The sequence below is a fragment of the Tetranychus urticae genome, chromosome 2, assembly GCF_039701765.1.
Source record: "Tetranychus urticae isolate SD_2017Ah chromosome 2, NJAU_TeUrti_SD_1.0, whole genome shotgun sequence".
Lineage (NCBI taxonomy): Eukaryota > Metazoa > Arthropoda > Arachnida > Trombidiformes > Tetranychidae > Tetranychus > Tetranychus urticae.
Window position 1 is genome coordinate 11,052,455 of NC_142959.1, and position 25,762 is coordinate 11,078,216.

The 25,762-nt window shown below is 30.2% G+C and overlaps 1 protein-coding gene across 1 annotated transcript; it reads right to left on the bottom strand.

The window, feature by feature from the left end:
• Positions 1-25,762, bottom strand: LOC107359528 (serine/threonine-protein phosphatase 2B catalytic subunit 2). The gene is made up of 7 exons (XM_015926012.3): positions 25,147-25,762; positions 23,947-24,051; positions 22,865-22,958; positions 22,621-22,788; positions 2,447-2,757; positions 2,191-2,376; positions 1-2,108 (listed from the first exon to the last, which is right to left on the bottom strand). The coding sequence occupies exons 1-7, from the start codon at positions 25,676-25,678 to the stop codon at positions 1,945-1,947; spliced, it is 1,560 nt and encodes a 519-aa protein (XP_015781498.1). The 5' UTR covers positions 25,679-25,762; the 3' UTR covers positions 1-1,944.

Here is a 25,762-nt window from a genome sequence, read left to right on the forward strand (position 1 = left end):
TTAAATTGAAGGTTAAATGTTTAATTGCGATAATTGAATAAATAGTATATAATACATCAGAGTCAGATGTTGGTTAAGTTGAGTGAAAAGAAACGGGATTGAGTTAGGTGCAAGAAAGTGAACAATAAGGTGTCTTTTTGTCTGGTTTATGGGCATAATTTTCAACCCAAATATGAAGATGATGATGATGAAAGGTGATAATGAGGATGAAACAAGATGAAGATGATAATGATGGTGATAATGGTGGTGATGAAGGAGAATCATGATGATGATGATCATGAAGATGGTGATAATACAGAGAGAAAGAGAGCAGAGAGAGAGAGACAGGGAAAGCGGGAGAGTACAAGAGAGAGAGCAAAATAGATGTAAAAGGTTTGAAATCTGGAAAATGAAGCAGAAAATGAAATGAATCATCAGTAAAATGATGATCCAAACTGACATCAATAATTAAAGGGTGTAACACTTTGCAACTGGAACAAGAGAAGAAACAAAAAAAAAGAAAAGAAATTATTATTAGACAAGATTATCTCATCATGGATTACCTGAATTTAGAGTAAAAATCTGAAAATGTGTTGACGAGTCAACATAAGGTTCAATTGTCAGTCAATAATTTTGGGTTAAACTGGACAAGGAAAAGAGTTTAATCTTTGTCAAGATTATCCTGGTTACTTGCTACTTTGAGCAGGTTCAAGTGAGTTACACCCTTAAGGTAGGTCAAGATGAGACCGGAAAATAGTCTAAGAGCTAACATTTCACCCTCTTAAGTAAACCTTTTCTTCATCATAATCTTCATCTTCACCAGTTTCATCTTCATTTTCATTTGCATTTTTCATCACATTTTAACCTTCATCAACTTCATCACTTGAATCATCATCGCAACTCTTCAACAAAAGTAGCATTGAAAGCAAATAATCAATGACCAAAGAGTAGAAAAATTTTAATCTTCAATTTATGTTTTTCATGTAAATGTTAGTTTTCAAATTAAACCCTTTCACTTGATTCAATTAGGAACTTTTGTCCTCTCAAATGCTTTTTATTTATCTCTTTATTACTCTTTGGTCAGTGATAGTTTAAGGCAAGAAAAGCCTAACAACAATTAGGTTTCTCAATCATTACTGTTGCACTTCATGATGATGACAATTTGAGGATGAATCCATTTGATATTCAACATTCATTTTAATCATTAATTTCTGTCTCTGTTTTTGTCTCAAACATTTTATGCTCTTAGTCCTTTTTATAGTCGACCAATAATCTCGACTCGTAATTTTAATTTGATGAACAAAACACAGTAAAAGGTTGATTAGTTGATTAATTTTAGTCTTTCATTTGCTATCAAAAATTTCGTTTCATCCTGTTCTTTTTTGATATTTCAATTTTCACTTTTCTGTAAATCTATTGGGATTCATGGTTAGCTTTATCATGTTCACTTGACATTAGTTTGGATGCAAAAGTAAAAGCAAGACAAAAGGGTTAATAGAGGAGATAATTTTACTCAAGTGATTTCATTGAAACATTTTCATGTTCCAAGACTAACTCAACTTTCCCAACATTATTATCATCATTATCGTCATCATCATCATCATCATCATCATCACCGTCAGAATCATCATCATGAATGGGGATTTGCTTGGGTAAAAAGGGAAAACAAAATAGGAAAAGATCAAGCAATAAGAAGAGAAAAAAAAACGGGAAAAAAGTAGCTTTTCTTGGAAAAGAGTTAACATCTATTTACTATGCGTTTGGGTTTGATTAGATGTTTAGATAGATAAAACATTCTTGCACATCGGAAATATTGAGTTAATCAATTGCTGGTTAATTGATGATTTGAATTGTTGAACAAGAAGAAAAGTGGCAAAAAAAACAAAAACAATTGACACAAAGAAGCAAAAGAAAAACGGATTTTTCAGGTTTTTTTGTTTTTAAACGGACATTATTAAAGTTGGATTATTGTTGTTGCTGTTCTTGCTGTTGCTGTTGTTTCGGTTGCTGTGCAGGTGGCTGAGGCTGGGGCTGATCTTTCCGTGGAGGCATCCTTTCATTGATCTTATCCAAACCTTTCGCCTCCTCGAAGCTTGTTATTTTGTGGTTTGGTGAGAATCCAGCCAAAGCTAAGAATAAAAGGAAACAAAAAAAAGATTAATTTCTGGTCAATAAGAGCAGCAGCACAAAATGATGGATAAACTGTTTTACCATTACGAAGAGACTCTTTGCCCTCTGAGAGAGCCCCAAGAGGCAAAGTTCCCGACGGAGTGAGACCCTTTAGTTGCAGAACACTTTCGGATTCCTCTCTGAGGACTGAAAATACTCGGGCCATTTTACCGATTGCACGAATTTTGTTGCGAATAACCTCTTTTCGAGCCGAGCTTGCCATGTTAGCTGAAAGAGGAAACAATATTTTTATTAGCAAACAATTGACACATTTTTGATTCTCTAATCAACTTAATACCTTCATCTGATCCTTCAAAGTTTTCTTCCCCTTCATGCATCAATTCATCATCTGAACAAATATTGAGTACATTGACCAGCATTTCGGTAACCTTTTCACCAACAAAAGGTAACGACCAAGTAAAAACATCCATAAAATTGGGCAACCAATATGGATGAGGTGAACAATTAAACTGCCTAATGTTCATTACATTATTTTCATATTTAAGGACAGCAGCTTTATTATTGTACACATCCAGATAATTTGGTGCACTAAATATTGTTATCAATGATGGGAAACCAGTTACGTTTGATTTACGGTACATCCGGTAACTGTAGAAATTGAAAGTAAAAAAACAAAATAACAATTAGTAAATAACAAAGGAAAAGGCAACAGTTAATTTGAGGACACAAAATTTGACTCAAGTTGAAGTTACCTTCAAGGTAGATTCAATGAAAGAGTTGAACAAAAAAACACACTAAGTAATAAGCAATGTTAATAATAATGGTAATGATTATGAAGGATCTTTCCAATTTAAATATGTAAAGGTTGGTGAAAGGTTAACAAACCAATGTAAATGTGTAAAGATGGTGATAATTTGATTAGTTGTGGGTTTAAATGGTTAGATAATAAATGATCATCTCAAGTGTATGATGGAGTTAACTTGCTTGCCTATTGCCTTGGGTTATTTGTAAATATATTTTTCCTATTTTTACCATTTTTATTGATGTTATTGTCTTTTAATTGTCCTCATTAATGCTTTATTAAGTAAAACTTTTAATCAGACTTGAATTAAATAATAAAATCTGTTTCAACTGATTGTATTATTGTATAATTAGCATTTACTTTTTTTCAATGGTTTTCAAAAGTTAAACTGAAGAGCAATCTGATCGGTCAAAATTATGAAAAGTAGCTTTAGATTTCACCAGGAAATATCTTTAACCAGAAAACATAAAGACGCGATAATTTCATTTTTTGATGAAAAAATGAAAAATTTCATCGGCAATGCAGAAGCAATCAATACATTATGTTATCAAAATACTTCGAGCAATTTTATTCTGTTAGTGTGAAGCTTGCTCAATTGCTCCAACGCATTATGTATTTGATTTAGTTAATGTTAAGAGTTTCCATTCAAGCGATCATTTCGCCGGCTTTAGCACTTTTCATGCAGTTAAGGTTCGACTGAAATTTTCTTGAAATAAAATTTTAAAGAATCACTGACTTACAAATACAATGAGACTAAATTTTAACTAAAATCAACTGTAAACGTCGACTCAAAGCGTCCTCACAATCAAGTGTCGCATCTCTGAATATTTTTCATCATAAATCGGTTCTACAACTGCGGTCATCTTTAAACTTGAGATTGTCTCAGCGAATCTGAAGATTTTTGCAAATCTAGCAAAAAAGTTGATCTCGATAATAAAATCAACTATGAAATTGACAGTTTAACGTCCATTTAAACATTCGATGAGTGAATTTGGACATTTTAAAATTCATTTGAGATTTGATTGAAATCGTAAAATGATATCAATCAATGTAATTAACTTCTATTGTTGATTCAATCAATAAGTAAATGAAATAATCTAGATAATTTGATATCTTTTCAATTCTCGTAGTTGATTTCATCATCTAGTTTCTATTTCTTTGCCTTTGATAGTCAAGTTGTCCTAAATTGTTAGATTGAGACAAAAATTACAGCTTAACCCACGCTGTTTATAAAAGCACAGATATTATATATAAACATTTAAACAGCTGACTGATGACTGATGACCTAGAAATAGTCACAATTGGATCGATAAAAACTCTTGTTTGGTTATTGTCATGGAAACTTTAAATCATTTATATTGAACAGACTCAAGAGGAACCAGAAGATAAGGTAATCAAGAGCATTCAGGAAAGTGGAATGATGATAATGAAGAGAAAAGAGTAAAAAGGTTATGATGATGAAGAGTGAAAGGAACCCAAAAAAAGAGTGAAAGATCGATGTTTAATCATACAAATTAAGGTCGTTTTCATCTGAATTTTCAGTAAACTAATCAACTAGATGAGTTTGAGTGTAACTGCTTTTTGTGTACTTTTGTTTCACTCATTGTAATATTTAGCTCATCTTCATTTCATCGTTCTTTCATCATTCCTCATCATCATTACAATCATCATTAATTTCAACCTTTTCATTTCAACTACTTTACAGTTTCTTTTTTCATGCCTCAAGCAATTCAATTTTGTTGCACTGTTTGGTTAAACAATCAACTCAAAAATTAACTATTTTTTGTCTCAATCAATTAAACATTTAGATTAAACATTGTTAGTTACAATTTATCAGTATTATTCAAATGTACCAAAATAAGTAAAATTAATGATAACCCAATTTGGTTTGATCCAATGAATCAATAAGGGAAAGTCAATTTTAGTTGGTAAATTAACTTTTCACTTTGATCCACAAAATTTCACTGACGAGTCCAAAAAATTGAAACAAACTGTTAATACGACGATAAAGATATAAATAAAATTGTGGTTTCATCAACATTTTATTGAAGCATTAGTTGGTTGTGCAAAAAAAGGTTACAATTGCTATTGAAATGGGAAAAAAAGTCGCCAAGGTAAATGATATTCTTGGATGAAAAAAGGTACATCTGAAGAGACTGGGAAAAAATTTCAAGTTGACAACCCTTTTTTGCTTTTTTATGCTTTTACAATCAAACCAATAACTGAAACTGACAAGTTTAACTTTAAAAATTTACTTGTAAAATATTATTTCAAACATTTTCCTCTTTCATAACATGATCAAGTTGAGCAATGATAACTTAAAGTCCAGATTTTTTCATTCAATTCACTAGTCAGTGTGAATGAGCAAAGATTGTAATCAATCAATTTTAACATTTCACTTCAAAACCTTTTTAATTTCACTGTTAAAACATAATACAAGTTGAATCATGAAAACTTGAAGCAAGGCGAAATCTTAGTTATCAATAATTTGGCATAAATTTTGCTCAATTTCATGAAAAATAGATTCAAATCTCTCCTGTAATTCGAATCGTAATTTTTTGAATTCGTTTTCGAATTTTGATGAAGAATTGTAAATAAAAATGAGAAGAAAACTGAATTTTCAATAAGGAATGAAAGGGAAAATTGTATTCAATTTCATTCGTTGATTCCAAAGTGAACTTAGTTATTCTCAAAAAGGTTTACAAGTTATTTTCAAGTGAAAGCAACATGAGCTTTTACTCAATCAATTTGAAATTTTCTTGAGCGAATGTGAATAATATTTTAGAAAAAAAAGTCTGAACTTCAAGCTGAAGATTGATTCGAAAATTTGATTGAAAAGTTTGTTAATTTGTTTCATCATTTGTAGTGATTTTCAATGTCAACAAATTGTGATTATCATGAATGAAAATGAATTTGTTTACTGTTTAATAAAATAAACATAAGAGGCCAATAATGAGGACTTTTTTTGGTTATAAACACAAAATAGGAAAACAAAAATGGGTTAACAATAGAAACATCCGGATATTTTGTTTTCAATCCCTTTTGGGTTTTCAAATGAAGCAACTTTGAGTTTCCGTTGACCGGTCAACCAAAGGAAAGGATAACATTAAAAATGATGTCAACCTTGGGATAAACTGAAAAACGGAACTTGATGATGGAAGAAGATGCAAGATGATAATGGTAAAGAAAGAAGGAAAAGATTGCAAGATTGATTCATTATCAACACAAAGCAATTCAATTTTTGATTCATTTGCAATGAAAGGACAATCAATTGACCCTTATTATCAATTTCATCAATTTAGATGAACAGAAGAAGAAGAAAAAATTGAAACTTTTATCCAATTTAAGGCTATAATGGAAAGGCTAATCTTTACAGTTTCACTGATGGAAATGTAATATTGCATTAGACGTCTTAATGTATTACTTTATCAACAGGTCATTTGATACTTTAATATGAGCTGTTGGTGTTGATCATCATGATTATGGTAATGTTGATACTTTTGTTGCTGTTTGATTAGTTGAAAATAATGATACAAATCAATGAAGGTTAATAATCACCTGGTGTGAGTAAGTCAATATAAGCAACTCGGTTTGACTTTTAATGTTTGCAAGTGTGCAATGTTGGTAATGGAAAGGTTTAAATGTGAATTAGGTAAGAATGAAATATTGCTCATTCTTATCATGATGATCAGGATGAAAAAGTAATTTCATGATCAGTTTATTGAATCCATTTACCATCAATAATGGCTAAATTTCAAATTGTTTGATCAGCCTGAAAGGCTTTGGGCAAATAAAGGTTTGTTGTTGTTTTCAAAGGTAAAAATCTGGACAAATTAAAAGGCAATTTTGTGATGGAAACAAGAGATATTATTATTGAAATGATTGATTTTGATAGGAATCAATAAGGAAAACACCGATAATGAAATTCCCATAATTAATGATGAGGAATAGCCATTATGATGATGTAAATAATGAGAATTGAGTTGATGTTGGAAATTGAAAAAGTTCATTTCTTTATGGCAAAATAATGTTACAATTAAAGTTGACTGGAAATGGTTGGAGTTTATATCAGTTTAACTGGGAGGTCATTAAGGATGATAGTGTCTGGGATTGAGTTGTCGTTTCATTCGTTCATTAGTGATTCATCTTAGATTCAACAGATTATTCATTTATTGAACCTTTTTGAATAAAAGTGTCGGAACATTTCAACTTGTAAATTATACTTGTAAGCTTATAACTACAAAACAATGGTGAATTAAGCCAATTGCATTGCCAAAATTGCTCAATGCTCTAAATTATATCAAATAAAATAACAACGTGAGCTGAATTTTTGTTCAACTTTAATCGCCAAACTCAAGACAAAAATAACTCCAAATAAGACATTAATCTATGGAAATATTTGCAGAAGAGTTAACTCAATTTGGTGATAAAGTCAAGGCAAAGTGCCATTGATGCAATGAAGTAGAGTCCCTAAGAAATGGTGGCAATGAACATAAATTCAATTTTTCAGGGAAAATTATTACTTAATCGATAAATAGAATTTCCAGTTTTTAAAACTCTAATTATTCCATTTTTAGAAACTTTCAACAATCGAACACTTTTCATTAGATCAGTTTTCGTCTTCTCGAATTCGAGGTCATTTTCGCAAACCAGTAAAAAAGCAAAAATAAGCTTTGTTACTCAAAATTGCAAAATTTTTGCCAGAGTGAAATGACTCTTTTTGAGATCGCGTTTGACCTTATTTGGCATTTATATGAGCAAATAATGAATCTAATTGTAATTTTGATTACCAATCGTGCAGCCACTGACATTGAAAGTGGATATTTGTATGAAAATTGAAATATGATGAAATGAAAGTAGAAGCTCAAATAATTTGAAATGATGTGAAAAGAGGTGAGAAAAGGTGAAAAAGAGGAAACGAATGGAATAAAATGCATGCAAAAGAAAGAATCTTTTGCATGGAAATGAAAGTAAAAGTAAAAGATTTTGGATGAAGAGAAGGAAAGAGAGAAATAAAGAGATGATGATAATGATGATGAAGATGATAGGGAAACACTTGAGAAAAGTGTAACAACAGAGTAACAGACAATAACTGAAGCATGAAATACCATTCAATGTGTTATCATGAGCCAAGAAAACAATTTTTTGGCACGACGATGATGATGATGAGGAAGAAAAGGATGGTGACGATTAATGATGAATGATACTGATTCAATTGAAATTGTGAATGAAAAGGAATCATTTTAATTGTGAATTTTAAAATGATGAGATCCCATGAAGTGACAGTTTTGTTTTGCAAAAAAAAGTCAGTGTTTTAAATTAAATTGTGTAAATGAATGTGAAGCTGAAAGGCAGGATGAAGAATGGTGCAATCAAGATGAAGTGAGTGAAACTAGGAGTGAAGAGTGAAAGCATTTCCGTAATTACACTGTAAATTAAATGTTATTTCCGGTTTTTTTTGATGGTTTCATATACTTCACCCATTTTTGCACACAAGAGTGAGGTGATAATGAGAGTTGGAAAAGTGGCTCAGACAAAAAAAGTATGTAATCAAGTGATAAAAATGGATGATCAAGATGAAGATGAAGAGGATTTGCAATTAACTTAAAGTGAATTACAGTAAACTTGTTCAATATGCATTCAAATTTAAAACGATTAACGACTTTTTTCCCTTCACTTTCTGGCTAATTCTGTATTCAAAGGATTCATCATGATAATCGTCGAGATGAAAATTGTGATGAGAAAAAGAGAGAAAAAAATTGAGCGAGAAAATGAAAAATTCATTGATGGACAATCATTGAAATAATATGCTAATTGTTAGGAATTGGGTTGAAAAAAGGCTTTAGATTGCTAGATAATTGGGTTTACTTTTGATAATCAATCTTTAGATGGTTTGATAATTGGGTTTAATTAAAAAATGTTGATCAAGTGACGATCATAATGATCAGTGAAAGGGTAAACTTGAAACAATGATTAACTAAATTGTTAAACTTTTTGGGTAAAAATCAATATTTCAATTAACATAAATTGAAGAATTAAACGGAAAAAAGTGCTGTTAATTTGATTCAATTAACGTTAATGAAGAATGGATTGATTTTTTTTCTTCTCTCTTTTTGCTTTTATTCAACAATTTATTATAATCAAAGGGAAAAATAATAGAAAAGGTGAAAAGAATGAAAATTAATTGTTAATAATTAATAGTACTACAGATGACGGATGGCAATTACAAGACAGAGACTTGAATAGTGATTAAATAAATGATTAAATCATTGATATAACAAGAAATTTGTGTTCATATTTGCAATTATAATACAATTTGTTTGTATTTTGTTCACCAGCTTTTACCAGATTAACCAGCAACTTGATCAAAAATGGTTTGTCTCAATTTAAAGTGATAATCAGGTTGAAGTTAATAGATATTTATTGAATCATTTCTGGTTAACTAAAAGTTACTGGTTTCATGATTATCATGATGCTGATTAAATTGTACAATAAAGAAAAAGTTAACTCTAATAATATTAAAGTTTAAATGTTGGATCCATTTACTTTAAATCAAAGATCATTCAAGTGATTCAAGTAAAGATTTGTCAAAAATGATTTTTACATTTACTTGGACAATAAAGTTGCCTTTTTCAAGTCAAAATTTGCAATTGAATTAACATGTTAAATTCAAATTAAATCAAATTAATGTTTACGAAAATATATCACAGTTGCATCCAATAGAGATTCAATAAGTAATCCAACGAAAATTCAATTTCAACTCGATCCTTGTTGACCATCAAATTTTCATTTCACTTTAACTTTCAGATTTTCATCACTTAAGTTACAAATTGAAATTGAATGACTAAAAAAATTCAAACCTAATTAGTCAATTTGAATTGCATCAAAAAGGTCAACTAAAATACAGAAATTGATTTCACCTGTACATTAAATTAATTTGAGTTGACATTGAATCACAGAATGAGCAACTGAATGAACAAAAAACAATGAAAATTCAATTTTCATTTCAACACAAAATGAATTACAATTTCAAGCTAATTTAAGGTCATTTCAACTCGACTTTAAACTGATTTTTCATTTCCAATGTTGGAAATGTTTAAAGTTTCAAACATGAAAAGTCATGGAGTTCAGTTGATATTGGCTAAGCAATTGTTTTGAAATGAATATTTTGTTTTTGATGAAGCCAATTTGAGTCGCCATTGAATGGCCAATTTAGGTATGAATATGAGGAAGTATTTGAGAGGGAAAAAGATGAAAGGTGAAAAAATATGTAAATGTGACATTATCACAGCAAATTAAACTATAAAACACATTAATATTGTATATAAATGATAATTGAGTTCAACTCTTTTTTGTTGTTGTTTTTGGGCAAGATTAGTGAGGCACAATTTTGGGTTTTGAAAGCCACAAATGAGAACTGGTTAACGAACAATTTCATGGCTCATGGAGTAGCCTTGAAGCTATAAATGAAAGATGATGAGATGATAAGGATGATAAGGAGAGACTTTATCTACCTGAGAAAGCTTAAAATGAAACAACAAGCTGGGAGTGAAAAGTAATATCAAAAGCTTGCAAGTATTGATTGAGAGTTTTCACTTTATCTTGTTCAAAAGTTTAACTACAATCACAATTACAGTTGATTATCATATTAATTGGAGGAAAAATAATTTAAAATAATGAGAAATTTAATACTTGAGCCTCACCTTTAACTCTGTTTTTTTGGGTTCAGACAAAAAAAGAAGAAAAAAAATTCTAAAAAATATGATAATTTCAATAGACAGCATGGATAAAATTGAAAATATTAATTATAACACAAAAGTGTTTCATGTTTTTTATCCGTAATCAGTGTTAACACTTTGAATATTAGTAAATATGTTTGCCATTGAGATCAACTTGTTAACATTGATTAACAGGCAATTGTATTGGATAAAGATTGAATGTTACAGATTATTGAATAATAATATAATAATAATGATAATTGTTCATCAGGATCAACATTGGCTTGGATGAAAGTTGTTCATCAAAATGAAAAGCTTCAAGACATCAATATTAAGTGGTTTAAGGCTCTTAATCTTTAATCTGATTTTCTTGCAATTGCTTTTATCTTTTGAGAGAGATTACAGTTTGTTTGTGTTTTTAGCTTCAATCATCATCATAACAGTAACATGATTGTCATCATCATTACTTTTGGATATCTTCATTGTTGCAATATTTTGGGTTACCATTTCATAGCTGCGAGTTAAGTGGGAATTATGAGAGACTTTTGAACACAAGATTTAGCAGCACATAAAGATATTTTCATTCAACATTCATCTAAAATAACATGTTAATGTTGGTGAAAGTTGATCTCTTAATCGATCATCGATCAGGCAAAGTTATTCAGTCAGTTTGGAAGCAAAATCTTCTGATTATCGATGAAGTTCAAGTTGCACTTTTTTTCACTCTGCGCTTTTTCAAAACAAAAGTTGAGACAATTTGATGAAAAACAGTATTTCAAACAATATCAATACTGGTAATGATGATGATGATAATCTTGTTTACTTTCAATGAATCTCGAGTTTAGTGAGGTAAAAGTAATTATTGAGTCGACTTGGTTTGGGTTGAAAAGGAGAGGAAAAGGTATTGCATTAAATAATTGAAAATCATGACAGAGTTTCAATATGGTCTGAATAAGATGAAAAATTGATTAACTTTTATCATTCTCTGGATAATAATTGCAACTGCTTTTGGTATAAAATGCATCAGACATGAGCATAAGTTTCGAGTCTTTTTTTCTCAGTTGAACAAAAAAAAATGTTAAAACAATGATTGATGATGAAAGTTTATCAAATAAATTTTGCATTCTCAGGTTCATTATATTAACATTTCAGCAGTTGATTAATCAAGACATGGTTATTGTTGGATGCACGAAAATGATAAGAGATTGAATCAAATCTTTTAACGCTATTAAGCATGGTAATAATGAACCACTGTATTCAATGTTTTTTTTATTATCGTTAAGTTTACTTTAATCATAAAGGAATCGCAAACTTGGACTTGTCACAATAATAATGCAAAATAATCATGCTGGTTGAACCATTCAGTAATGATGATGAACTTGTGTTTCGAGTATTTCAAAAGTCTTTTGTTTTTGGTTAACAATGCAAAGTGACCTGATAATGTCCATTGAAAAGTGAATGGGAAAGGTCGACATCAGTATCTTTAGTCAACCGTGCGCTTTTAACGGTTTCAAGGATTTACAGATTTCGAATGTTTCTTTGAGATAAATTGATAATCGATTACAATATCAATCAATCAATTTTTAGGTTTTTAATGATGGACGTGATTGTTGATGAGAAAAGGCTCTTTGAATTGTTGATTTGGAAGAAAAATGCTGAAAAAGTAAATCTGTAAACGTAAAAAATGTCGATTCTTGGATATTCACCAGATCTATTGGTGAGTTGAATCCAACTAATTGACAAAGTAAAACTACATTTGTGACTGTATTGAGCAAATGTTGAGTTTAAAATCAATATTTATAGTCAGCCATTTTCACCTGGATAACCTAATAAATCACATGGCAAGATGTTTGGATAAAAAGTCAGGTTGAGCAACACAATGATACCAATCATATCAATCAATCTGATTGTTTTAAGTTTAATCAGTTTGTCACAATGCAAAATAATCCAATGGTAAAGTTGAACTTGGAGTTAGCCTGTAAGGCAGGGAAAAGAGTAATAAACTTTAACCTTATATTTGACAATAATTCGGTGTTGGTCAAATTGAGCAAAAAGATTTGAGCAAAATCCGTTTGCGCTAAGAAGATTTGAGCAAATTTTGCTCAAAAATTGTTGATAATTTTCAGAAATCATTCTTAAATTTTAGATCATTCAAGATCCTACAAAAAATATATCATATTATTTTTGTAATCGATAATAACATCTAATGAATGGTCAAAATCAATAGAACTGTCGATAAACTGAAAAAAGTGTTAAAACGATGGTGTGTACCAACAATTTTTATCGACGAATGATAAGTTTAAGCTCTGACTTTTACGGCCACAGAAAGCAGTCGATCTAACTGAAAATCGAAGTGATCGGCTGTACATTTTCTGATTTTTCATCGAAATTTACATTTTTAATTGAGTTTGATGAAAAATCTGCTTCCATAATTGAACAAAAGCCGGTGAAAGTTTCAAATTTGATCTCGATTATGACGAAAACTAAACCTGAGTTTAAAATTGTGTTTGCTCTAATCAGTTTTGCTTTTGAATGTCTTAGCGCAAAAGGTTTTTGCTCAAAGCTCTTTGCTCAAAATAACCCAAATCAATAATTCATTAGGATTAAATCAATAGCCTAAGGTAAGCTGATGAGACAATGGATCAGTTTTTAGTTTCATTTGATTTATGCCTTGACAAGTGGGACAACTGGTTAAACCTTCTGACCATCGGTTCTGCAAGTTTACGGTTCGAACCTTGCCAAGGCAATTGGACACTTTAAAAAGTGCCTCCAATTGGACTGTAAACAAGTCCAAATTTTTTTTGCCACTCGACGGGAAAGCAAAGGTTTACATTAATGAAAAACTTGAATAAATGTTTAAAAACGAAATTTAAACAAATTGAAAAATTGGTAAACATAAAAGTTCAATATTTTGAAGCTTTCTTGGTGTCTACATTTTAAGGGCAATTAACGTTTTGAAGAGCAATTTTGGTAGCTAAAGGCTTAAGTGAAACAATACAACAAAATCGTGAAAATGATAATGGCAAGAATATTATGGGCGAAAGAGCAAGAACGAAATTCTGTCTAAACTCTGCCAGAATGAAAGAGCATGTCTGATGATGAAAAAAGGTAAATATTTAGACTGACATCATCTTCAGCATCTTTATCCTTTTTTTCTTAGACTTTGCTTTCTTTATTTTGGGTAAAAATTTGTCAACCAGAAATTCGTGATGAGAAAGCTTATGGAGTAATCGACCATAGAGGAAGATGACTTGATTTAAGCTCGATTATATCCAAGAGCATAAAGAGCAAGATGAGTAGAAGAGATGAAAAGCATTTCTTTTTATGAAAAAATACCAGAAAAGTCTAGTGCGAGGAGAAAAAATGTTAAAATTGAAAAAAAACATCACCATTATGAATGGACTGAATGGTAATGAGTTGATGAAAAACATGAACCATGTGATTGTGTTCACTTTTTGCTGTTCATCCATAATCATCATATTTATAAAACCTTATCATGGTCATTATCATCAGCATCATGGTTGATGGTCGACAATTGTACTAACTGAAAATGATGATCAAGAATTGTTGAACAAAGTATTCAACTGTCAACAAAGTTATGAATAAAAATTGATAGGGAAAGAAAAAGTAAAAAAAACATGTCAAACAAGATGAATGAGGATAAAGATAACGATAACTATGATAAAAAGGCAGAAATGTAAAGGTAAAGGTAAATCTTATATTAACCTACAATTATCGATAAAATATATTTCTCACCTTGGATGTTGAGATCGATATCAATGCTGGAAACTCAATATTGAAAAGGGGAAAGGAAAAGGTTGTCAAGTGAAAGACACAAGTTGCGAGATGGAAAAGTCTGTAAACTTTGAAGGATCAAAATTGTTCATTCAATTCAACTTTACATTTTATTCAATCATAACTTTTCATTTTGCAATTTTTACTTTCATTCAGCTTTTTTTTTGTTATCATGAAAATAATGCCATGAAAAGGGTTTACATTTGATAATTTTGTCTATTAAAAGAAACCAATTTTTACCTTCATCAATGGACTTGTTAACCTCGAGAAGATGATTTGAAAACCATTGACAAAATCATTTGATTAAATTTGAATAAATTACCTTTTCTTTCAACCATCTTTTTCAACAATTTACAATATTAGGATAATTGGATATAAATTGTTGCTAATGGTTAAACTTGACAAACTTGATTTAGCTTGATAAACAAAAGTCACACTGATTAGTTTAATGGTTGTAGAAGCATCTAATTAAATTGTTATTCAATTAATTGTTTACTTTTCATTTGATTACGAGTTATGAGCTATGGTTAAATTGTAAACATGTTTCGAGTAACAATCAATGATTATCAAAGACATTTACATTTGTTAGGTTAACCTGTCAATTAGCTTTTGATGAGGACAATCTTGCCTTCAATTGAAACAATTAATGAAACATTTGGTCAAACATTTTTTTCATGCAAACTCGTTTGGCTGATCATTTTCAATTATTTATCTGAAAACCCAAATTGAAACACTTTGACCCATCAAGTTTCATCGTTATAATAATGGATGAAAAATAATGGATAGACAAACGTAAATGTTTGGTTTTGTTTGAAAAATTGAACCTTTTTTGTTTCCAGATTATTGTATTAGTATTATTAATAATATTATTATGATAGTGAAAGGTTCTGGTAACAATCACATGAACATCTTATAAACTCAACGGACATTTGATTAATGATTTAGTTAATGATGTTTAATAGATTACAAATCATGTTTGTTGTAAAGAGCAATAACCTTTTCCAATTTAACGTTACTTTAATGCAAACAAACAATTGATTAAATAAAAATATAAACCATTCAACAAAAACTGGAGCAAAAAGTGAAGCCATTTTGTTTAAAAATACAAATTTCATGTAAAATGGTCGGTTGTGATTGAAATAAATTATTGCTAATACAAGAAACAATCAACTGATGAATACGTCTGAGCTTGTAATTTGCTGTAAGAAAAGGAAAGTGAAATATTACGGGAAAAAAAGTGAATACGAAACCTAATCTAGGACAAAATGAAAGACTATTTATCATCATCAACTTTTCTTCCTAATGTGATTATCATTAATGAGAGAAACTATGAACTTTATGTTGCAAGATGAATTAACTTCAAAGGGTTAAGGATATGGATTAGGTGATGATCAACAGTCGGTGATTAAAATAAAGTGCAAGTTGAAATGAAACAAAAAGGTCGAGTCGAGTTCAATCAAAAGTTGAGCGATCAATATTTGATATTCAAACTTCGTACTTGAAGTTACATTATCGGGGGTTACGAGAAAGACGAGGGAATGGTAACATTGTGGCGAAATTTGAGACTAAGTCAAAGGTCATTTGGTCAAGAAACAAAGATCACGAATTTGACTCTAATTGAACTCGATTTATCTCATGTTTTGCATTGTGAATGAAATGTTGGAGTAAATGGCTTTAATCAAAATCGCGTTTCTCGTTTGAACATTTTTCGCTTTAAAACATTTACCAATTGAGTTTGTGATTTAGGTTAAACTGGGAGTTTGATATTTGAATAACTGATGAAAAACTGGTTTGATTTTAAGTCGAATGGGATGTTAAAAGGTAAAGATTGAAATTTTGATCAACATTTTGATTTACCTTGATTCGCAACCTTTGATAAAATGAGATGTTAACGTTTGTGATGGCGATGAAGAAGATGAGGAAAATGATAAGAAAATAAGAAATTCCCAGCATGAATTGAGAATTTAGTTGAATCTTGAAATAAAATGATGGAAAGAATAAAATGAGTAAAAGCAAAGAGAAACTTTCGAGGAAAATATATTGTCAAGAGCAAAAAGCAAGATAGATAAGGACAAAGAGTGACCGAAAGAAAGTTATCATGAAAAAATTTTAAATTCCCAAGTCAATAATGATAATATTGTTATATAAGAAATGAGCAAAAAGAGATTTCAAACTAAAACTTAGTTATATCACATTATCATTCTGGTAAAGTAATGTATATATAAATATATTCAGGGTGGCTTGACAAACGGGACAAGATGATGTGCTGAGATTGAAATGCAAAATGAATCGTTGTGCAGAGGAGCAACAATGGTCAACTCAGAGCCATGGTATTGATGACCAGAAAAGGTAAACTTGATTCAAAGACAAATTGGTTGGACAATTTTGTTGGTCAAACAAAAAATGATGAAAAGTGTTTGGAAAATGAAACTAAAGACAAATAAAGGAAAAGTGATTTTACATTTGCTAATTGAACCATTGATTAAATTTAAGTGTAACCTTGCAAATTAGATTACTATTTGGAAAACAATTTGCAATGATTTATGTTGATATTAAGAGACTGAATGGCAAAAGCAATATTTGAATCTGTATTATCAAATTATCATTTCAATGAACCAAGTCAATCAACTAAATTGGTTCACTTTATTTTGCACCATTAATATCATTATTTGATATGCACGAGTGACAGATTATTACTATTAATATAAATGTGCCTTTGCTCATTTTCAAACTGTAATTTAAATTATTGTTCACTTCGCTTATTGTAAATTATTGGTCTTGTTGAGTTCAACTAATTTCACACAATTTCAAGTTAAATTATCGAAGACAAAAAAGGAAAGTTCAATTTGAAAACGAAATCTCGTCATCAGGGTTAATCTAGTTAAAGGGTTTGGTTCCTGAGTTAATCTTTTGTCAAGAAATTCACTTCTAATGAAAACATGATTTACAGACAGGGTCATTTGATCTGATAATCAGTGCTTTAACGATTCACACCCAGTGGTTACAAAGTTCAGGTGAAGGTAGTCAATGAAATTGTGTTAAATTGGGTTAACAATAATTCAATTTTATTTGCAATTTTGATTGTCTTTTTTCTTGAGACGATTTCAGCTTGAAATTGTCAAGTTATCAACTAGAGATAATGTTAATCCATGGCAATTGATTTTTAAGGATTTATGAGCATCAAAATCAACTGAATGAGATTAAAATTCAAATTGATTTTGAAGTAAACAGAAATGAGAAAATTTGAAATCCCAAAATGCTTGCGAGGTTTAGGTTTTCCTTGTCAACCTTTAGATATCCATTCGAGATTGATTTTCATTTTGGTTCACATTGATAAATGGATTCGATAAATGATGAAGAGTTTTGATTAAAAATTGAGATTTCATCAAAGTGAATGAAAAATATAAAATACAAATTGAATCGTTTATTTTTGCCATGAAAAGATGCATCCAAAATTTCATTTCAATTATTTTTTGATGAACAAGGTCAAAAGTTCATTGTAATATAATTAAATTAGTTTTTCTTCATGTTATCTATCTTTTTATAAACAACATTTCCATGAGACTTTTAAAAATGGAGCAATCAAACTTTTAATCTGATTCTGTTTATTAAATTCTCAGTCTATTCAGCTCAATATTTTTGACATTGACTTTGACTCCGAGATTATTTTAAAATGTTAACAATAGAACAGAATTTGGCATTTTTAAAACAAAAATTTCAATGGGTTTAATCGAGTAACTGTTTCAAAAGCGATCCAGACTCTGGCTCGAAACAATTGAACATTAATTCGAGACTGATTTCTAGACATTAGACAACTCTTTTAGGTAAAACTCGTTTTCAGTGAAATGACTTCAATTTTCCTAATAGACAAAAATTTCTGCAAATTTACTTGAACGATGAAGATGACGATAAGCTGAGAGGAAAAAATTTCATGTGAAAAGGTCGATTTTTCAACTTTACGTCATGGCGATGATTGGGTGACGTTGTATTTGCCTTGACGTTACTGACTTGGGATGATCAAGATTCAAATGTTCAATCAAGAGGTAAACTCAACAAGTTTGGACACTTTAATTTGGTTCAAATTGTTGCGATTAAATTGTCAATAAACTTGATAATCATTGAAGCATTGTCCAGTAAATTGATTTTGCAAGGTTAACTTTGGTTAAGAAGCGATAATAATTTAAAAACATTGGTTCGAGGAAAAAATAAAATAGCGTAAAATGAATTATTCAAATTAACTTAAATTGGATAAAATTTCATTTCGTTTTTTCTTTGCTCCAAACCAATGATAATTTTGTTTGTTTAGCAAGAGAAATGAAATTTTGAGTGAAAATATGCAAGACTGACAAAGAAATAAGATTCAACTTTATCATGCAAAGTATTGATTGAATGGTACATAAATTTCATGGCAATGTTTCAATTTTTTGTTTCTCCCAGTGAAATGATAAAAATTGATAATTTGAGCAAAAGTACACAATGGGAAAACAAAAAGTTACTAAGCCATTAAAATAGCATTTTTTGTGTTCCTGAATAATAAGGTGTGATTTGTAAACTGGTAACAATCAAAGGGAAACAAAAGGTAAAGGTAAAATTGAAAGTTTGTTTTTTTGTTCTTCATTCAACACATTTGCCATCTCAACGCATGATCAACTTGCAATTGAAAGTTTTTTTCAGGTTAAAATGTTGAGATCGTTTTCCGGATTGAATAACAGGGAGAGACAGACAAAGCTTGGTAGTTATAGTAGTAGTTGACGATGGCGGTGCTGGTGGCAGTAGAGGAGGAGGAGGATGCAATTGAATAATGTGTGTCAAAAGGATGTTGAGCAGGGAAAATGAAGAGATGAGCATTACTCATGAGGATAGCATAGGGAATGACATTTAACTTGATGGATGCAACCAAGATTCTGATGAAAGTTCAATTCAACTTAAACTGATTATCATTCTCACCATCACTCACTATATTATTATGATAACAAAACAAATAACAATAACAACTTTCCATACAATGGATAATCATTAACATTAACTTATAATAATATTACATTAATTTTGTTGCCTTGTTTCGATTTTTGGACAAAATCAAAATGTACACGCGCTTCCGAATCCTTTGTATTCAAAGTTGCGGTCATCATGAGATTGAAAATAATTACAAGATATTATTGTAAACTAATCTGTCATTTCAATCCAATCATTATTTTGCACTATAATTGTGACAACAAATTGATAACAGTTGAAACTATATTGCTATCATTATCATTATATGAATTTATTTTGTCTCAATAAATATTTATGTTGTCATTTGATTGAAGCCGCTTTTCTGGGTTAATATGAAACCGACTTGAGTCTAACATGTTACTTGGGTTTTACATAATTATTGAGCCATTAAAAAGGTAAATCTGGTAAACAAAGCAACAAGCATTGTAAACTATTTATAAGTTTGATTTGGCTGAGCTTTCACTTTGAATGAATGTTTTTTTGGGTCAAAAATATGGATTTGATTGGAAAGTTTAATTCATTAGTCGGATTATTTTACACAATTATTGTGACATTAGGTAAGAACTGGACTAAGAGGTCGTTAATGATGAGTTTCGATTTAAAGTTTGCATTTTAAATGTTGGTGAATCTGGTTGAATGTGAGTATCTTAAGTTAATCCTTATTTGCTTGGTTAAACTAATGTTCACTACTGTCTGTTATTGTCAGCTTGACCTGATGAGCTTTTACCTATATGAGGTTGTTAGAGTAAAATTTCACATTCTCAAATTAATTGAGTTTGCATGATGATCAGGATGGTTGTGATGATCATCATGATGCTTTGTAAACAAGGATAGCAAATTGGTGAGAGAGAGAGAGTTAATTTTGCATTCAAAGCAAAATCTTGAAAAGGAAATTGAAAAAGTAAAAGGATGAGAAATGTTAGCCTGGAAATACAGAAGAAGAAAAAAGATTGAACAGAAGGACAGAGAAAAGTTTTACCCTGAAAAATAAAATTCAACAGGAAAGATGATGAATGAGAATGAACAAGAGCCATTATTTGACCAACATCAAAAGATAAATATTGTAATATATATTAACATGCACGAAACATGAGATGATGATGGTGAAAAAATAGACTCAAAATAAATCAACAACAACGAGAAAAAAAACCTACAACCAAAGTAACATGAAAAATCTAAATAGTAAAATGTCGTAAGCTAAAAACAGTAAAATAGAGTTGAACATCAACATGATAAAATTGATTTGAAATGAACAAAGTGAAAAATTTTCATCCTTAAGAGTAAATAAAAATCAATGTAAAATAGCAACAAAAGATAAGTTAAAAATGTAAAGGTAAAAGAAAAGGATTTATCATTTTTACATCAACAGCAACAATGAAGCAACATTTTCAGGTTCATCATCATGAGTAAAATGATTAATAAATGAACAGAAATTATCATGTCAAATGTAATATTTGAATGGGTCAAGTGAACCAGTTTTTTGGGTTTCTCATTTTGAAGGTTCATCTTGATATTAAATTATCACAGGTAGGGAGGGAAAGGTGAAAGTTGCGGATCAGTTGAAGATGAAGGTAGAAAAGGAAAGATGAAAATAAGAGTTACAAGTATTATTCAGGTAATAAATTGTTACCCAAAATCATCTTTCATAAGGTTAACGAGCTTATCCTTTTTGCTCAATGTTCATTTCATGAGACTGCGCTTTCAAAATGAAATGATAACAACGATAACAATAACAATAACAATAAAAATAACAACATCAATATCAACAGTAAAAACAGAATATGTGACTCCCTCTCTTCTTCATCTATCTTTTTTATCATCTTCATCATCATCCTGCTCTCTTCTCCTTGTAGTAACCAGTTTATTCAATGAGCCTTCAAGTACACCTTCAAGACCATTTTATCGATTCACCAAAAAAATAAGTTTTTTTTTCGCTCCTTTCTCGTTGTTGCTTCACCTCACCATAGAGTTTCATTTTTTTTATCATCTTCATCATCATAATCAACAACAGTGGTTGTAACAACATCTTTTTTTACGTGAATCTTATAAACAGTTAGATACAGAATCTTCTTCTTCTTCTTCTTCTTCTTCCTCATCTTCATCATCCGAGTTAAGTTCTTCTCATGGTTTATTCTTGTTGCCAAAATCCTTCAAACAGCCATTACATCTTAAGAGTAATCCAAAGAAGGATAAAAGGTTAGCAAGAAGAAGGATGAGAATGAAAAGGAAAATGATGATCATGATGAAAAATGAGTGAGAATGAAAACTCAGAAGGAGGTGATGAAGATGTGTTTTAGTGTTTCTTTTCATCATTTTTTTCTCTCTCTCTTCTTCTTTTTCATCTTCACCTCAGCAATGATGATGATAATGATGATAATCAAGATAATGAAGATCAAAAATGATAAGGATGCTGATGGAGGAAAACATCCCTTAAGGGTTTTGACTGTGAGTTTTCATGGCTATGAATTTGGATGAATATGATGATTATCAAGAAAATAATAATAATATTTAACCCGAATATGAAAAAAAAGAGATTTTCACAGTCAAATATCATCTTTCTTCTTCTTCTTTTCTATTGAACCATTCATCACTAATATTATTAATATTATTGCCATTATCATCATCATCATTGTTATGATAACTTTATTCGTAAACATTAGATATTATTATCTTTATCATAAAGAATCAAGAAAGTTCATTTTCATTTTTAATGTACTTACAAAAATACTAAATGTAAAGAGCAAATGAAATGATATTGATATAAAAGTAGATGGAAATTAATATTCAATAATCAAATTATCCAGCAACAATCAAAATTTAAATACGAATCAATCCTTGTAATTAGATTAAACTGGTAAATGGGTCTTTTAATTAACAAGCAAATCATGGAAATGTAATTACAATCAAGAGATTTGCAAGGTAATTGAAAAGCTGTCAATTGTCCATTAAAGTGGTTAAAATTTTCATTGATTACAATTTAGCAACTGTAATATCATTTGAGCAAACAATCGATTGATTGGGCTGAGCAAATGATGCAAATTTCAAGACTTTAATTGCGCTACTTAGCAATTGCTAAATGAGTAAACAGAGACTATTTTAGTCTTTGGGAGGTTGAGTTATAATTTTCAATGTACCAGTTTTGAAAGGCACATTCAACTTGAGTGTGTTTTGTGTCCGTAATGAAATTGAAATGAGACTCACCCTGCATCCTGGGCTTCATGGGCTCTAATGATGCTTAATAAATTATTTTGCTGAAGAAAGTCACAACATGCACCGTACGAATAGAAGTACGAGCAACCTCTAACAGAATTATGAGTAAAATGCTCAACACCACTTTTCTCGTTACCAAAATCCTCTAACGGGTCAGACCTGTAGACACAAGGAAAACGATTAATCAAATGTTCAATAACGATAAAACTGGATCCATGAGATAAATTCAACCAACCATAAGAGATCACACATTGGCCCAAAAGCGGGTGGCTCTTTAAAACGGTCTAACCTCTTGATATCATCGAGACTATGGATTTCAGGTGATAAACCTAGATGAATGGGAAAAACAAAGAAACAGAAGTAAAATGTTAGTTTAAAGCAATTAGTTAAGTTGATTAATTAATAACATCAATCAGATTAGAAAGCGAAAAGTGACAATCAGAGAAACTGTAATAACGAAACTATAAAAACTCTATAAATTCTCGACTGATTAGTCATTGAATCGGTAGACAAAGAGTTGACTGCTTTTTTTCATCAAACGATTCAACTTTATTAACATCATTATTATTGCTAATTTGTTGGAGATTAAACTTGTCCAGGCACTTTAATGAGCAAAAGATTAAACAGACTTCTTGATTCCATCTTCAATTTTAACTCTGGCTTTTGGGTTATAATTCATGTTAAATTGAAATTTTATAACATTGTCTGCTTTTTCAGGTAATTCACTCAATTATAAATCTTGCTCTGGAATAATCCTTAATCTTTAAATGTAAAACAAATTTTGATTTATAAATATTAATACTGGTTCATCAATTTTTCACAATCTTAAAGAGTGCAACTGCTGGAGAAGAGGATTCCTTGCTAATATCATTTGAGATTGGACAAAGTTTAATCTACTGGCTTCAACAAAATGGACAATTGAGATGAAAAGTCGTAAAGTCTGTCAATCTGAAGCGTCAAATAAGTCTTGTCAATCCTTTTTTGTTTGTCAATCCGTGAGGTTTTTTTTCTTGTTTAACTAGAGTTGATCCATGATGATAGCTTGTTGTTGATGGATAATGTTGAGCTTTGGTTATTGTTTCAACACATAAATCTATTAGCCTAAAATCATTTTTAATGGTTCCACTGTGATTACTTAAAGTTTCAGGATTTCGGCTTGGATTCAATTATTATCTTAAAGATGTTTGATCAACATTTGAAGGAAATCAGACAGACTTAACCACCGGATTAACTGGTTAGGCCTGCTTTAAAGCTACAGTGATAACTGTAAATACAGCAATTAACTTTGATCGTTAGGGCAAGTGAGAGTCAATTTACCTCCGTGAACACATAAAAATTGACCATTCATAAGAGCAGCCAATGGAAGGCAATCAAATGCGTTCATGCAAGCGTCGTACACTCTTTCAGAGTATTTTATTTTGCCTGTTGGAAGAAGGAAGAAAAAATATTATTAGTTAATTGAAATAATTAATAAAAAATTGTACACAAAAGGAAATGAAAACAGTGGAAATAAAAAATAAGGTTTAATGGAAGCAAAGGGATGAAAGACATTTGATGATGATTATAATTTGGTAAAGCAAAATATCAAATGCTAATTGAACTGTTCAATATTTAAAATTAATATACCATTAATTTTAAATTAAATTGATTGCAATAAAAAGAGGGAGAGAGTGTAATAAGAAATAAATTTTTGTCTTGTTATTGATTGATGTGAGTCTCGTAAAGGTGTATTTATTCAATGTTAACCTGATTGAAAGGGAATAAAAATCATAGGTTTATCTAAATTAATTAAATGGTTTACAATTAAATGTATAATTATTATTATCATCATGATGATGATGATGAAAATAAATATATTTTTTACTGATTATTTTATAACCCTAAATATATATTAATGATTTTTCGTTGAATAAATAAATGCAGTTGTGAGTGAGTATATTTTTTAGATATATGTTTCTATAAGAGTATAAAAAATAAGATTACCTTCATCTTCCTTCTTCGTCTTCTCAGTATCATCTTTTCATCGTCTTTACCTGAGTATCTTTTCATTCAGTTCAACTACTGAATTCTAACCTCGCTTTAGTTATTTTTTGCTAATCTCTGTCTTCAATATAAGTCTATTCATCTGTCTGTGCAGTTTCAGTTCTGTTTCCTTCTCAATGACTATTCAATCTTTACGATGATGATGATGGTGATGATGAAAATGATAATGATGACGATGATGATGATGAGAATGATGAGAATGATGATGATGAAGAAGAGAATGATGATGGTTTATTTCCCCTTTCTTTTTTTTCTTTTTCTTTTAACATGTATTCTTCTTGATTCATGGTAACCTGATACTCAACATTTCAGTCTTTTCATTATTTTCTGTCGCTTTTTTTCAACAATTGGGCTTATAGTTTAATGTATTTAAGTTTGATTTTTAAAGGTAGTGGTAAAGGGAGAGGGATGGTGCGAGTGTTTGGGGAGAAGGAGAAGGTTGAAGGTGGGAAAAGGAATTAAATTTTTACTCACATTCAGTTTTAAAGGTAAAATATTCTGTTAAATGGCGACATTCATGGTTACCTCTCAATAAAAATAGTGTGTTTGGGTAATTAATTTTCAATGCCCATAAATAGAGAACACATTCAATACTGAAATATCCTCTATCAACATAATCACCAAGAAATAAATACTTCGTGGTTGAAGGGGAACCTCCAACTTCAAATAATTTCATTAAATCGTAAAATTGACCATGTATATCACCACATACGGTTGCCGGTGCTTCAATGTTAATCATGGTATCCTCAGCTCGTAATAGTGCGGCACCCTCATTGATTATCCTTAGAGCACAATTTTCATCTATTCTTCCCTCTAGAATGAAATGATTTTTCAACACTTCTGGACGAGGTTTATTAGTCTTTGAATCATAGACTTCTCCAATGGTTAACTTATTTGGTGGTGGTAGAGGTACACTTTTGATCACTCTCTCGGTTGTAGATAACTTGCTGGATGTAGTTGAATGTGATGAATTTGAAGTTGTTGTTACACCACCACCAGAAGACATTTTGGCCTTTGAAGGTTAATTTAAATTCACAATATATATTATAAATACAGTACTACATCCAGTTATGTTGTACCCAGTTAGGTT

Coding starts and splice junctions, on each gene's coding strand:
- LOC107359528 (XM_015926012.3), bottom strand. CDS start 25,678: ATGTCTTCTGGTGGTGGTGTAACAACAACTTCAAATTCATCACATTCA. Junction 22,789..22,864: donor CCAATGTGTGATCTCTTATG/GTTGGTTGAATT, acceptor TTGTGTCTACAG/GTCTGACCCGTTAGAGGATT. Junction 2,377..2,446: donor CTTTGAAGGATCAGATGAAG/GTATTAAGTTGA, acceptor TTCCTCTTTCAG/CTAACATGGCAAGCTCGGCT.